Genomic DNA, 16,801 nt, shown 5'->3' with positions numbered 1-16,801 from the left:
GATGTGGTAAAGGGCACCTGGGTGGCTCAGTCAGTTAAGCATCCGACTTTGGCTCAGGTCATGATTTCACAGTTTAGGAGTTCGAGCCCCACCTTGGGCTTTGCGCTGATAGTGCAGAGCCTGCTTTGGATTCTCTTTCTCCCTCTCTCTCTGTCCCTTCCCTGCTCATGCTCTCTCAGAAATAAACATTAAAAAGAATAAAGAAAAAGATGTAAATATACACAACAGAATATTACTGAGCCACATTTGCAATGACATGGATGGAGCTAGAGAGTATTATGCTAAGCAAACTAAGTCAGAGAAAGATACCATATGATTTCAGTCATAATTGGTATTTAAGAAACAAATGAGCAAAGGAAAAAAAAAAAAAAGAGAGGCAAACCAAGAAGCAGACTCTTAACTGTAGAAAACAAACTGACAGGGGCGCCTGGGTGGCGCAGTTGGTTAAGCGTCCGACTTCAGCCAGGTCACGATCTCGCGGTCTGTGAGTTCGAGCCCCGCGTCAGGCTCTGGGCTGATGGCTCAGAGCCTGGAGCCTGTTTCCGATTCTGTGTCTCCCTCTCTCTCTGCCCCTCCCCCATTCATGCTCTGTCTCTCTCTGTCCCAAAAATAAATAAAACGTTGAAAAAAAAAAAAAGAAAGAAAACAAACTGACAGTTTACCAGAGGGGAGGTGGGTAAAGGGATAGGTAAAGTAGGTGATGGGGATTAAGGAGTGCACTTGTGATGAGTACTAGCTGATGTCTGGAAGTATTGAGTCATCATATTGTACACCTGAAATTAATATTATACGGTGTGTTAACTATAACTGGAATTTAAAAACTTAAAAAAAAAAACAATGTTCTTGATGACACAGTAAGTTACCAGTTTAAAAAAAAAAAAAAAAAAGGTGGGCACCTGGATGGCTCAGTAGTTAAGCTTCTGACTTCAGCTCACATCATGATCTTGAGGTTCATGAGTTCAAGCCCCACATCAGGCTCTCTGCTGTTAGCACAGAGCCCGCTTTGGATCTTCTGTCCCTCTGTCTCTCTGCCCCTGCCCCACCTGTGCACACTGACATGCTCTCACAAAAATAAATAGACATTTTAAAAAAAGAACCACCGTTAATATTTGGTATATAGCCTTGTACTCATCTGTGAATGTTTCTGCAAAGTTGGTTTCATATTGCATATATGTGCATGTGTGTATGTTTTATATGTGTAGATATGTGTGTACATAAAATAATGTATATATACATTGTATATAGAGTTAATGTGTTATAAGCATTTTGTTATAACTTGAAAATTATTTGGGAGCTTGGTTCTTAGTGCATAATATTTCATAGTTATTTGCCACTTATGTTTCTAAATTTTATTCTGGTATGATTTAAATTCAACTTTTTAAGGATAGTGTTTAGGGGTGCCTAGGTGGCTCAGTCAGTTAAGCATCTGCCTTCAGCTCAGGTCATGGTCTCGTGGTCTGTGGGTTCGAGCCCCGCGTTGGGCTCTGTGCTGACAGCTCAGAGCCTGGAGCCTGTTTCAGATTCTGTGTCTCCCTCTCTCTCTGCCCCTCCCCTGTTCATGCTCTGTCTCTCTCTGTCTCAAAAATAAATAAACGTTAAAAAAAAAGATTTAAAAAAAAAAAGGATAGTGTTTAGAAGTAGGTAACCTTTTTATGTCTCAGAATTTTTTTTTCAATATTTATTTATTTATTTATTTATTTATTTATTTATTTGACGTTTATTTATTTATTTTTGGGACAGAGAGAGACAGAGCATGAACGGGGGAAGGGCAGAGAGAGAGGGAGACACAGAATCAGAAACAGGTTCCAGGCTCTGAGCCATCAGCCCAGAGCCCAACGCGGGGCTCGAACTCACAGACCGCAAGATCGTGACCTGGCTGAAGCCGGACGCTTAACCGACTGCGCCACCCAGGCGCCCCACGATATTTATTTATTTTGAGAGAGAGAGCACAATCAGGGGAGAGGCAGAGAGAAGAAGAAGAGAGAGAATCCCAAGCAGGGTCCACACCAACCACCAGTGCAGAGCCTGATGCAGCACTTGAACCCTTGTGAACTGTGAGATCTGACCTGAGCCGAAACCAAGAGTCAGATGCTTAACCAACACAGCCACCCAGGCACCCCATGTCTCAGAATTCGTAAGGAGCTGTAATTGTTTAATATACATATATAGTATGCATTTAATATATATATGTATATTGTAATTGTTTAATATATATTTAAATGTTTATTATTTAAAAAAAAATTTTTTTAAGTTTATTTATTTTTGAGAGAGAGAGTGAGACAGAGCACGAGTGGGGAAGGAGCCAAAAGAGAGAGGGAGACAAAGAATCTGAAGCATGCTCCAGGCTCTGAGCTGTCAGCACAGAGTCCGACACGGAGGCTTGAACCCACAAACCCCAAGATCATGACCTGAGCCGAAGTCGGACACTTAACTGACTGACCACCCAGGCACCCCTATTTTTTTATTTTTGAGAGATAGAGTCTGAGCAGGGGAGGGGCAGAGAGAGGGAGAGACAGAATCCGAAGCAGGCTCCAGGCTCTGAGCTGTCAGCACAGAGCCTGACGTGGGTCTTGAACTCACAGACTGTGAGATCATGACCTGAGCTGAAGTCAGATGCTTAACTGACTGAGCCACCCAGGTGCCCCAGATCTGTAATTGTTCATGTTCTTCTCTGATAATTTCACTTTGGGGGCTTTAGTCTAAGGAAACAGTATGTGCACGTATGCATTATATATGTAACTTAAAATTTTAGTGAAAAGTCATTGGAAACTTAAAACAGTGATTTTTATAAAACAAAATTGTAAATGATCCACATTGCCAATATTAACAGACTGGTTAGGCAAACTAGGATATATATATCCTAGATATGGTTTTTATACATAATCTGTTAAAAATTTTTGAATTACCAGTAGCTGGAAAATTATACAGTATTAAGAAAAATAGCATAGCATGTCCACATACGTTTTTAATTGTGGAAAAAAGTATTTAGGAGCGTTTACCACATGTTTTTTTTTTTTAATAACGTGTGTTGGGCTATCATCTATTCTGTGCCATAGCACAAACTATGTTATGAGGGCATTTCAGCTGCAGTATCTACTAGTTCATTTTGATTAGTGGCATGGCCTTTGGCATCAGTCTAGATTTGGGTTTAACTTCTGTCTGCAAGATACACTGACCCATTGTGAACTTGTTGATCTCTCTGAGCCTCAGTTTCTCTTGTGGAAAATGGGAATGCATCAGGTTAATATTTGTCAAAGTCTAAGTTTCTTCAGTTAAGAGATTGGCGAAGATGAGAAGTTTTAGTATATTAGTGAGTATGTAGAAAAAAATAGGCTATTCATACATTCTTGGAGGGAATATATATATATTGATCAGATCTTTTTTAGAGCTTAATTTTGCAATACCTGTGAGCATCAACAGTGCACATCACCTTGATGCAGTAATTCTACTTGTAGGAATTTATCTTAACAGATGTGCTGAATTTGCACATGCACACAAAAGCATACAGTGGTACTCAGGACAGCAAAAGAGTGAGATATTCATTGATAGGGGATGAGTTAAATAGAATTTGAGTACCATACAGTGAAATGCTCTGCAGCATATGGTGAACTTTTTTTTTTTTTTAATGTTTTTTTTTAATGTTCATTTATTTTTGAGACAGAGAGAGACAGAGCATGAATGGGGGAGGGTCAGAGAGAGAGGGAGACACAGAATCTGAAATGGGCTCCAGGCTCTGAGCTGTCAGCACAGAGCCCGACGCGGGGCTCGAACTCACGGACTGCGAGATCATGACCCGAGCCAAAGTCGGACGCCCAACCGACTGAGCCACCCAGGTGCCCCAACATATGGTGAACTTTGTAATGGAATATTATGTCTTCCCATCTCTGTTCCTCAGTGTTCATAAATAAGCATATATTTTTAACTAAATGAGTAGCATGCTGCTCCATTTCTTCCTGTTTTCACCTAATAGTCATAGCAGTTATTCCGTACGTGTATGTACCAGAGCAGCCTCATTACTAATGACTGCATAGTATGTCGTTGTATGAGTGTGTCATAATGGACTTAGCCCATTGTTTACTAATGGAAAGATTATTTGTTTCCAATTTTCATTGCCTTTTTTTTTTTTTGAAGCCAGTCAGATTTATCAGTGGGTGGTTATATACCAACTTTAGTAAGTTCTTATTAACCTATTACCATCAGACCAGCCTTTTAAATTTTTCTTACGTATGTAATCAAACACTCCAGTAAATTTCCTTGGATGCTTTGGGTGTGTATGGGAGTATATTTGTAAGAAAACTTCCTAGAACTGGAACAATAGTTCCAATTGATTCAATGAGTATGTAAATTTTACACTACCTTTAATAATGTGTGAATGAAAAAAGCAAGGCCCAGAACATAGAGTGTGATGTGATCTCATTTATTTTTTTATTTTTTTTAAGATTTTATTTTCAAGTAATCTCTGTACCCAACATTGGGCTCGAACTACAACCCCAAGATCAAGAGAGCTAGCCATGTTCCCCACTGTGATCATTTGTATTAAAAAATGGGAGGATGGATTTAGAACATATATTTGTATATCCATAGAATGTATTTGGAAGGCTACAGTAGAATCAGTTAACAGTGGTTGCTTCTGTGGAGAAGGACTGGGAATTTAGTCAAATTTAGTGTGAACTTTTTTATACTGTTTGAATTTTCTACTATCATGTACATTGCTTTTTTCACTTATAAAACTGACAAAATGTGAGAAAAGTAGTAACTGAATATATTTGAATATATGCACTTTAATTTTACTTTAATGCAATAGGTCTTTTGGAGATTTGGAGTCTGGCATTAACCCCTGTACATACATACGAGCAGGAGGCACAGTTACACATATATTATGGCTGTGACACTAAAGCATTCTCAAGGTGGCATTCACATAGTCATTTGACTTTCTTTTGTTTATTGTTATAAATGATACACATGCAGTATCTTTCCTCATAAGATAGAACAGCATTTTGTATTATAGTGCTAAGTTTAAACAAGAAAGATAGTCCTAATGCAACGGTGTGCTCTCTCCCCAGTTAGAGATGTTTATGATTATTTCCGGGCTGTTCTGCAGCGTGATGAAAGAAGTGAACGAGCTTTTAAACTAACCAGAGATGCTATTGAGTTAAATGCAGCAAATTATACAGTGTGGTAAGTAAAACTCATCATTAATATTTCCCACGTAAATGTCTCATGTTTTAGTTCAGATGGCTCTTTTTTTTCCTTAACTAAACTTCAGTTGTTATCAAAATAATAATTCATGCTATGAGTTTAAAAGTCAGAGACTGAATGAAAAATGACATCCTCTGCCCCCTTCCTTCTCACTACCAGGGTCCCACTCCCCAGAGGCAAGAACTCTTGGCTGTTTTTTCTTAAGCTAACCTGTATATTCTAAATATGCTGACCCACATTTTATAGTATTTCAGAGTATTCCTTTTAACAGATTGCTTTTTTTTGTTTAGTTTCATTTTCTTTGTGCCAGTAAGTAATTTGTCTCCCATGTGCTCTGATATGTATAAGATGTGTCATTTCTGCTGAACACAACAGGTAATCCTTCAGCTCCTTTTTTGTTTCTTCACCTGTACATCTAGTTTGGGCACTGTACATCTAGTCTTCAGCTCTTTCGTGCGTTCATGATCCCATTTCCAGACCTGACCCTCTTTCTCTTTATTGATTTACTCTCATTTTACTGACCACATTCTTGAATAGAAGAGAACTTGTAAAAGGATGTGTGGAAAAACATTTTTGAGATTTTGTACATTGAAAAGTGTCTTAATAGAGGCTCTTCTCGATTTTATTAGTAGAATTCTAGATTAGAAATATTTTCCTTCAGAATTTTAAAGATGTTTTTCTATTTCCTTTAGCCTCTATTGAGAAGACTCATTACTTCATGTTTAAACCTTTTTAGTAGGTCCAGGGAATTTTTTTTTTTATGTTCGTTTGATAATTCCCTCTCTCTTTCCTCTGTTTTCTCTTTCTGGAATGTTTTTTTAAGTCACATGTGGTATCTTTTTTATTGCTTTTTCTTATTTTCATTTCTTTGTCTTTTCATTTACATTTGTGATATTTCTTCAACATTATCTTCTGACTGTGTCTGTGCTCAAAAATTTCTTAATATCCAAAAGCTCTTTTTTGTTCTCTGAATTTTTTTTAATAGCATCTTATCTTTTCATTGATGTGTGACATATTTTCATTTTTTTGTGTTTGTTTTGGTCTCTTTCTTTCATGTAAATATTTTTTTCAAATCCTTGACTCTCCTTTCAAACTTATAATGGAGGCAGGACAAATCCTGATTGGAAGCTCTGTGTGTGGCAGGACTTGTCGACGGGCGGGCTTCACTGTGAGGTTAGTGAGTGGAGATGTGGCTGTTTTGTGTGAAATCTTTACATGTCAGCAGTTCTCCATCTTTTCTTGTGGCGAGTTTGTTTCTCCAGAGAGGAGTCGTCTGGTTATTGCCTCAGGAGTATGTGTTTGGCTGCCACAGTTCTGGGGGTCAGGCAGGGGAAGATGGGTTGGGTGGGGGTTCTCAAATGTTTAGTATATCAACATTTTACGTTTCCTTGTTGCACCCTATATTCCTTTTCCTCACCCTATATTCCTCTGTGTCTGTTATTCCTTTCTGCTTCAGATTTTTCCAGAGAATAAAGCGACTTATGTCTTGCCAGGTTTAAAAAAACGAAACAAAATATGGTTTCTTCTCCTGTGTGTCTCCTTTACATTCACACAAAACCCTTCACTTCTGACATTTCTAGTCAACAACGGCTATGGGTGTTTCCCCTACCAAGCAATTTTCTCTGATACCAGTTGTGTATCCTACAATTTAACTCAGTTCTGACATTGTCTACCTGACATTGTGTACATACCTGAGATTCAGATAGCATCAGATCCCCCAGGTTTAAGGGCTCAGTCCCACAAGACTGCCCCCTATTTCAGATACTTAGTGCAAGTCCATTTGTCACCTGTGCTTCTAACTGATGGGCTATAAATCAGAGGTTCCCATGACCCCTTCTTAGGGTTCAGTTAATTTGCTACAGTGGCTCATAGAACTCAGGAAAACAGTTACTTATGTTTAACAGTTTATTAAAGGATGTGATAAAAGATACAGATGAACAGCCAGATGAACAGATACATAGGGCAAGGTCTGGGAGGGTCCCAAGCTGAGGATCTTTTGTCCTTGTGGAGGGTATGTCCTTCCTAGAACATGAATGTGTTCACCCACCTAGAAGCTCTTCAAACCCCCTAGTATTGGGATTTTATAGAGGTTCCCTCATATAAGCATGGTCATTTAACTCTATTTCTAGCCCTTCTACTCTATCCAGACATTGGGAGGTGGGGCTGATAATTCCAAGGTTTGGTCTTCCTGGTGACTAGGAGCCACCTAAGCACCCCACCCAGAGTTGACTCAATAGGATGCTTCTAGTACACTTATCACTTAGGAATTTTTAAATGTTCAGGAACTCTGTGCCAGGAACCAGGGGCAGAGACATACACATATTTTTTTTTGTTTATCTCATACCAACTTAGTAAATGTTGTCACTTCTGTGCTCAAGGTTGGGGGAGGGGTCTTGGCTGTTAAGGGCTATTTCCAGATTTTATACTGTTTCCAGCCCCATCCTTGATTCCTGGTTTTGGGAATACCTGACACCTCTGATTTCTAAACCTTTTTCCCCTCTGTTGACAGTTAGGTTTTTAGCACTTTCTGTTTTTCAAAGTCAGTTAAAACTTACCTGTCAGCTTACCATTTTCCATAATTCTGAGCTTTCCCAATTGCTGTGGTATCCCCTTGTCCCTAATTCTCTTTGTCCTGTGGATTAATACTGTTTTCATTCCTTTACTATCATTTTATGGGGTTTTATTAGGGTAGGAGGATAAACTTATTTACTTAATCTACCATGTTCACTGGGATTCTTAGTATGATATTCCACCATTTTGGAATGAATCACGTCTAATATGCACTTTCTTATCTTTTAAGAAATTCCTGACTGTACATAACACAAAGTAACTTAGAATGCATTTAAAAATCTCCTAAGTTTATTTGCTGTTTTTTTAAAAGGCAGTACGTCTGATAACTTTACCCATGTAAACCAAGATGCTTATGTCCATGCTTTATGAAGCCTAATTTTCTTTAATAATAATAGAGAAATACTGTTAATAGTCCTATTTAGCATTTCATTTTAAAAGATAACTTTCAAAGCAGCTGTATTTCTTTTAGTATATATTGAGTTGGAAATTTTGAATTAAAAATAGACCAGAACTAATAATCATGTCTTTAGAGAAAAGTTTTTTTTTTTTAATGATTTGATTCTACCTATGAAGAAATTAAAAAAAAAAAAAAAAGAAATTAAAGAGAAACGTGTTTCATTTATAAGTAGGATATTTGTGGTGGCTCTAAAAATACAATATATGCTGATGTTTGCAATGGAATTAATTATATGAATAATATATCTAAACAAATAAGCTGTATCATGTAGGGAAATATTATAGGTAGAGATGTCTTTGATTTGCCTGCAATAGAATAGTGGTAACCAGTGTTAACTGAAAATAATCATTAGTTAACTGAAAAAAATCATTTGTTGCCTTTCACCAGTTTTAGTTCAAAATGCTGATTCTTCCAATCACCAGATAGTTGTAGGAGTTGGGACAACCCCATGCAGTTCCATTGCTAAATTATTGGTTATATGGAATACCTACCAAAAAAAGAAGCGTGTCTAACTGTATTGTTAAAGCTTTATCTGATCCTGTGGCTAGTCAGTTTATGTGGAATAATGAAACAATGCTTATTGTTTGCTACAGGCATTTTCGGAGAGTTCTCTTAAAGTCACTTCAAAAGGATCTACACGAGGAAATGAACTATATCACTGCAATAATTGAGGAACAGCCCAAAAACTACCAAGTTTGGTAAGATGAAAATAGGAAGGAAACATGTCACTATGCTAATATTACCTTCCCAGTGATGAGATTATAGGGAATTTATTTCTTTATAATTTAAGTACTTTGCATTGGAGCTAATATTACCTGTCTCATAGGGTTTTTAAGAGAATTAAATGAGATAATTTTATGTTTAATGCTTAATGTGGTACCTAACATTTAGTTAACACTCAAGTGTGTGTACTGCTATTATTATTTAAAATTTTGACATTAGCATATAATACTGCTAGAAAATTTTTGAGTGAAGAATCTGAAAAAATGTTTTCTATCCTGTGTGTTATAAAATGACTTCACTGGTATTTTGATCTTTCATTCGTTTATGTATTCAAAAAATTTATATTGATGCTGGGGATACAAAGGTGAACCACACAGTTTAACAAGGAAAGCAAATAATACAGCCAGTTATTTCACAGTGCAGTGTGAAAACCACAGTGTTTTACAGAGTATATTGTTGTTGTAGAAACTAAGCCCTAAGTTAGCATGGACAAAACCATAGGGATTATTATGGGCGAGGGGAATAGAATACAATGAGAAAAAAGAGAGGCATTTTGGAGCAGGAGGACAGAGAGCAAATAGGAAAGAAATAGAGTTTGAACAGTACCCATCGTATACTGAGCACCCCTTGAATTAAAGCCACTGTGGTTGCTGTTATTGTGAAGATGGAGGAGGAGGTAGTGGTGAAAGTTCAACTTTCATGCGGAAGGATTTCTTTCTTTTTTTTTGTTTAAGGTTTATTTATTTATTTTTGAGAGAGAGTGTGAGCAGGGGAAGGGCAGAGAGAGAATCCAAAGCAGGCTCTGGAATTTTGATGCGGGGCTTGAACTCACTAACTGCAAGATCATGACTTGAGCCAAAGTCAAATGCTTAACCAGCTAAGCCACCCAGGCACCCCAGGACCTAATTCTTAAGTTTTTCCTAAATTACAAAATTAGTAGGAATCTAGAAAAATAAATTACTAGTGTTCACTGTATTGGAATTTTTCTGAAATAAATTTAAAAGCCTTTACCTCTTGAATTTTCCTCTTGGGTACTATCTTGCCTTCTTGATATTCTGTAAGATGAATTTTTATTTATTTTTTTAAATTATTTTTTTAAAATGTTTATTTTGAGAGAGGGAGAGAGTGTGAGTTGGGGAGGGACAGAGAAAGAATAATCCCAAGCAGGCTCGACACTGCCAGTACAGAGCTGGATGCGAGGTTCAGACCATGAACTGTGAGATCATAACTTGAGCCTAATTGATTCAGATGCTCAGCCGACTGAGTCACCTAGGCACCCCTATAAATGAGATTTTAAATTTTCCATGCATGCAAATAAGTCATTTATTAAGCATTAAATCTTTTTCCTTTTCCCTGTCACTCCTACTCACTTTTATATTTTTATTTATTTTTTTAGAGAGAGAGAATGCAAGCAGGGGAGAGGGATAGAAGGAAAGAGAGAATCCCAAGCAGGCTCCACACTCAGAACGGAGCTGGATATGGGACTCAATCCCAGACCCTGGGATCATGGCCTGAGCTGAAATCAAGAGTCCCACCCTTAACCAGCTGAGCCACCCAAGTGCCCCCCTACTCACTTTTAGTATATTGAATACTAATGGATTTTTTTAAAAAGCAGCTTTGTTGAGATATAACTCACATATTACACTATTCACCAATTTATTTATTTATTTGTTTGTTTATTTATTTTTAAGTAAGTTCTACACCCAATGCCAGGCTTGAACTCATGACCCCAAGATCAGGAGTCTCATGCTTTACCAAGTGAGCCAACAAGGTACCCCTACTGTTTACCTACTTAAAGTGTACAGTTCAGGGAATCTGGGTGGCTCAGTCCGTCAAGCATCTGACTTCAGCTCAGGTCATGATCTCATGGTTTGTGAGTTCAGGCCCGGCATCGGGCTCTCTGCTGTTAGCACAGAACCCAATTCAGATCCCTCTCTCTCTGCCCTTCCCTGCTTGTGCTCTCTGTGTCTCTCTCAGAATAAATAAACTTAACTGAATGAGCCATCCAGGAGCCCCTATTTATTTTTTTAAGTTTGTTTATTTATTTAAGTTTGTTTGTTTGTTTGTTTATTTAAGTTTATTAAGTGTTGGACTCTTGGTTTGGGCCCAGGTCATGATCTCATGGTTCATGAGTTTGAGCCCCACATCCAGCTCTGTGCTGACAGTGTGGAGTCAGTTTAGAATTCTCCCTCTCTCCCTCCCTCCCTTCCTCTCTTTCTCTGCCACACCCCCCCCAAAAATAAACTTAAAGAAAAAAATGTGTACAGTTCAGTGGTTTTAGTATAGTTACAAATATGTACAACCATCACCACAGTGACTTTTAGAACATTTTTACTAATAAATTTTTATAAATATTTTAGCTAAAAAAATTTAAAAAACAGACTCCAACAAAAAACCTAAGCATTTTTCTAGTACAGAAACAACTCTTGACAAACTTGGCAGCTTGTCATAGCTAATTGCCAGAGTAGAAGTGAATTCAGTTCTGCCCATGAACTAGTGGAATGAGCAGTTGCTTGTATGGTGATGCTGTGGACTTCAGAAAAACTGAGAGCCTGTTTATAACCAGAGGATCTTCTATACTGGATTAAGTAGTATCACATTTCATGTAGTCTCATTATGCCATCTGGGAATGTTTCAGAATTCTTAGACAGGATTTTGTGGTTGTCAAAAGATTACTGGACTTCCAGATTTAGCTTTAAATAAACATTCTTTAAACCCTGAGTATTTTATTTCATTTTACACACAAATTTCTGTTTTGTTTCTTCAGCTCTTACTTACTGTTCGGGAACTTTTCCCTCTTAGTGTTTCTTCTGTGTTACCTTTTCTCTCCAGTAGAATCTTGAGAATTAAAGGTGAATTTCTGTTTTTTTGAGTGTCCCTCCACATCGCCTAATACAATACGTGCAGTTGATACCTTAGTTCTTGGATACATTAACACAAAACCTCTTTCTTTCCCGGCCTTAGGCATCATAGGCGAGTATTAGTGGAATGGCTAAAAGATCCATCTCAGGAGCTAGAGTTTATTGCTGATATTCTTAATCAGGATGCGAAGAATTATCATGCCTGGCAACATCGACAGTGGGTTATTCAGGTATTGCCTTTCTTGTTACAGTGTTTTTCAGATTATGTTTTACCTGAATTAAATAATTAAAATTACTGTTGAATGTAAGTATACTCCTGAACTGAAACACACATATAGTTCATTACCCACAATTACAATGACTAAGAATTATTAAGATACTTAATTAAACCTGACATCCTTCATGTTGATTAATTTTATAACCTTTCAAGATATGTTGGTAAGTAGCTTCATATTAAAGAAGAGTAATAGTAATTTTTGTATTTTTTAGATTGAATTTGCATCCCATTTTATATTTGCTAGCAAGTTGAATAGAAAATGTAGTTGTAATTTTTTAATATAACTGTATTATTTTAATTAACAAGGGCATTGTACCTACGGGGGGTTTTGCATACATACAGTTTGGAATATGATGTTACAATAATAGTATTTTATTTCTGCCCACTTGTTAAAATTTTATGCTAAATCCTGAATAGTAGAGAATAGTTAAAACTCCCACTCTGGGCATTTTATTTATTCTATCAAACAATTCTAGTGTTGTTTCCTATGAATTTTTCCAGTGATTGCTACTTTGTGCACTATTCATATACCAAGAGGATTTCACAAAATTCTTTTTTTTACTTAAAAATTTAAACTTTTCTAAATTTGTTTAAAGGGATAAATTTTCTAAAGATTTTTGGTATTTTTATTTTTTATGAAATTCTACCTTTTTGCCAGTATCAAATAAGAAGTATAACTCCATTGGCTTTTTTCATAATTATCCCCAATTTTTGCCACATTTGTAAATTTTGACCATTTCATTTCTTTTCTTAGTTATCTTTATTGTTTCTCTTCTCCCTATGATCTTTTTTTTACTAAAACAGCTCCATAATGTAAAAGTTTATATCTAAATCCAGTTTTGTATATTTCTCCACATGTATTTTAATATAGTTTTATCATATATAAGCATTTTTAATATTCCCTTTTACTTAATATTATATATTCATATCAAATCCATCAAATTAATACACTTTACTATAGTTTATCATTTTATTATTACTGAGTTTGGGTTTTTTCCCTCTAAATTTTCACCTTAAACAATGCGTAAGCATTTAGTTACATAATGCCTTTTTTTTGCCTGTGATTTAGTCCTTTAGAATAATTCTTGGGTCTATTTAAATAGTATAAACATGCCTCTTGGTATCTAAATTGTTCTCAAGAAGATGGTACTGAATTACAGGACACTTTGCTTTGTCTTCCTAAAATTTCTTTCCTTCCTTGTGACCGTTCCCTTGTCTTTGATGACTTTTCTTTCCCCCCTTCATTTCCTTGACCTGCAACTAGCACTTTCCTCCAACTATGTGATGAGTCCCACCCACATCTTCAGTTCTAGCTCTGCTGAAATTTTATTTTTTAATAATGGGACATTTCTAGGGGTGCCTGGCTGGCTCAGTCGGTAGAGCATGTGACTCTTGATCTTGGGATTGTGAGTTCGAGCCCCACTTTGAGTGTGGAGATAACTTGAAAATAAAATCTTAAAAAATAATGGGACATTTCTAATTGGATATTCTGTATTTTCTCTTAGGAATTTAAACTTTGGGATAATGAACTGCAGTATGTAGACCAACTTCTCAAAGAGGATGTGAGAAATAACTCTGTCTGGAACCAAAGATACTTCGTAATTTCTAACACCACTGGCTACAATGATCGTGCTATATTGGAGAGAGAAGTCCAGTTAGTAATCTTCACTTGTTCACTCATTAAAAGAACATTTGTGTACCTGTCAGGTCTCAAGCATTGGGGTTACAGCAAAGATCAAGACTGCTCGTCGGGCACCTGGGTGGCTCAGTTGGTTAAGTGTCCGACTTTGGCCCAGGTCATGATCTCACAGATCATGGATTCAAGCCCCACATCAGGCTCTATGCTGACAGCTCAAAGCCTGGAGCCTGCTTTGGATTCTGTGTCTCCCTGTCTGTTCCTCCCTAGCCTGTGCTGTCTCTCTGTCTCTCTAAAAATATAAACATTGAAAAAAAATTAAAATAAAAAAAGACTGCTCCTGATCCTGCCCTCATGGAACTAGTAGGACAGAATACATGGATGAAGTCTATAATGACAAATTTACAGATACTCTAGTATACATCTACTTTGTAGTGTCTTACATTTCTTGAAATATCGTTAACTATTAGAGATTGAGAAGAAGTCAGATTTCATAGTGTCTAGGAAGCTTTATTTTAAAACGATCTCAGAGACTCTTAATGATATAGAACACACTGAGGGTTGATGGCGGGAGGTAGGTAGGAGATGGGCTAGATGGGTGTTGGGTATTAAGGAAGGCACTTGTGATGAGCACTGGGTATTATATGTAAGTGATGAGTCACTGAATTCTACTTCTGAAACCAATATTGCAATGTAAAAAAAATATATATATTTTATTAAATTCTGGTGACCTTTAGATAATAGTCCCTATAGGCCATGTTACTCTACTGTGCAGAGTTTAGAGCAGGATAAGTCTTTGTTGTAGGGAGCTGTCCTGTATGTTGTAGGGTTTTTATAGCATTCCTGGCCTTTATGCCTTTTTTTTTTTCAATGTTTGTTTATTTTTGAGAGAGAGAGAGAGGGAGACACAGAATCTGAAGCTGGCTGCAGGCTCTGAGCTGTCAGCGCAGAGCCCAGTGTGGGGCTCGAACTCATGAACAGCAAGATCATGACCTGAACTGAAGTCAGATGCTTAACCGACTGAGCCGCCCAGGCACTATGCCCTGTTATATCAGTAGAAAACCCCTGCCCCAAGCTGTGATAAAAATGTCCACAGACGTTGCCAAATGTCCCCTGTGGGGCAAAACCATCTGCAGTTGAGAACTACTGCTTTAGCATACAAAAAGCTGTTAAAAGAGAATTTATGAATTGGCATGAATATTAATATCCATAAACATTAATAGCCACCTCTTTTCTGACTTTGTCTATTTTGTCTTAATGTCTGTTTTTTTTGGTTTTTTTTGTTTCCAACGTTTATTTATTTTTGGGACAGAGAGAGACAGAGCATGAACGGGGGAGGGGCAGAGAGAGAGGGAGACACAGAATCGGAAACAGGCTCCAGGCTCTGAGCCATCAGCCCAGAGCCTGACGCGGGGCTCGAACTCACGGACCGCGAGATTGTGACCTGGCTGAAGTCGGACGCTTAACCGACTGCGCCACCCAGGCGCCCCCTTAATGTCTGTTTTAAATTTGAATATATTTATTGTTTTTATAGCCTGATGAGAACATACTTACCATTTTAATTATAAAAGTTGTTTTAGGGGCACCTGGCTGGATCAATTAGTAGAGCGTGTGACTCTTGTTTTTTTAATGTTTATTTATTTTTGAGAGAGCACAAGCAGAGGAGAGATGGAGGGAGAGGGAGACAGAGGATCCCAATCAGGCTCTGCACTAAGAGCAGCAAGCCTGATGTGGGGTCCGAACTCAGGAACTGCAAGATCATGACCTGAGCTGAAATTGGATCCTCAACTAACCTAGCCACCGAGGGGCCCAGAGCATGTGACTCTTGCTCTCAGGGTTGTGAGTTCAAGCCCCACGTTAGCCTAGAGTTCATTTTAAAAAAAGAAAAGAAAAAAAAGGTAAAAGTTGTTTTAACAGCTCCTGGGAAGAGCTGATTTTTATGACCATCTGCTTTTATCTCCTTTGCTATTACTTCTCTTTGGATCAGGGCAGCTGGCTTTTCTTTTATGTGTTCTATATAAGGTTCTGGTGATTTAAGTTAAAAAAAAAGAAACGTTTATAATTAAGTGTCCTGCATTAACTCTCTGTTTCAGGCGTCTTTCTGGAGCAGCCACATACCCCTCAAAAACATCTTACACTTTCTTTTTACTGTTCTGTTCTCCAAAGCTGCACTGTCCAATATGGTAGTCACTAGCCACATATGGCTGCTTAAATTCAAATTAATTAAAATCACATAATTCAGTTCCTCAGTTGTATGAATCACATCTCAGGGGTTCCAGATCCATATGTGGCTAATGATTACTAACTATATTGGAGAGCACATATAAAGAACATTTTCATCTCTGTTGAATAGTATTGATCTAAGGGATCAATGAACTTACTGAACAGTGAACTTACTGAAATAATTATATTATTCTTAAATGTAAATACTGGGACTTGCGTAGAGAAAATTCGGACTCATCATCCAGCCCTTAATATATTACTTTTTTTTCTTTTAGAGTTGATACTCTGTTGTGAGGATTAGGACAAAAGTACTCTAAAGGACAGCAAAGTGTCATCTTTTTTGTAGAGTTCAGTAGCTTTCTTGCCAAAAGGTAGAATGCATCAGGTTATTCTTCCTTAAATTAGTCCAATTAATGATTAGGAATTTCATATTCCTTATTTATCATAGTGTACTTCATTAGGCTAGACTTAATAAGATACTTAAAAACTGAGTATGAAGAGTGGAAAGTGGGAACTTCTCATAGCCTTCAAAGGTAGGTTACTGGGTTTCTATTACCAAATAGAAATGATCAGTCAAGAATCTATGAGATTTCCAGGGGGTTTGCCCGGTTGGCTCGGTAGGTAGAGCATGTGACTCTTGATTGCGGGGTTGTGGGTGTAGTGATTATTTAAAAATAAAATCTTTAGGGGCACTTGGGTGGCTCAGTCAGTTAAGCATCTGACTCTTGATTTTGGCCCAGGTCATGATCTCACAATGGTGAGATCGAGCCCTGCATCAGGCATGGAGCCTACTTAAAGATTCTCTCTCTCCCTCTTCCTCTGCTCCTCCCTCACTTGTACATGTGCTCTGTCTC

General features: G+C 37.5%; 1 protein-coding gene across 1 annotated transcript in view; it reads left to right on the top strand.

Annotated features, from left to right (window-relative positions):
* Nucleotides 1-16,801, top strand: part of FNTA (farnesyltransferase, CAAX box, alpha) — a 30,880-nt gene that overhangs the window by 9,001 nt on the left and 5,078 nt on the right. The window contains exons 3-6 of the mRNA XM_047855086.1: nt 5,064-5,178; nt 8,821-8,925; nt 11,915-12,041; nt 13,594-13,742. Of these exons, the coding sequence (XP_047711042.1) occupies nt 5,064-5,178; nt 8,821-8,925; nt 11,915-12,041; nt 13,594-13,742 (496 nt within the window). The remainder of the gene's footprint in view (nt 1-5,063; nt 5,179-8,820; nt 8,926-11,914; nt 12,042-13,593; nt 13,743-16,801) is intronic.

The sequence above is a fragment of the Prionailurus viverrinus genome, chromosome B1, assembly GCF_022837055.1.
Source record: "Prionailurus viverrinus isolate Anna chromosome B1, UM_Priviv_1.0, whole genome shotgun sequence".
Lineage (NCBI taxonomy): Eukaryota > Metazoa > Chordata > Mammalia > Carnivora > Felidae > Prionailurus > Prionailurus viverrinus.
The sequence above is the reverse complement of the archived record's forward strand: the minus strand, read 5'-3'. Positions and strand labels throughout refer to the sequence as shown.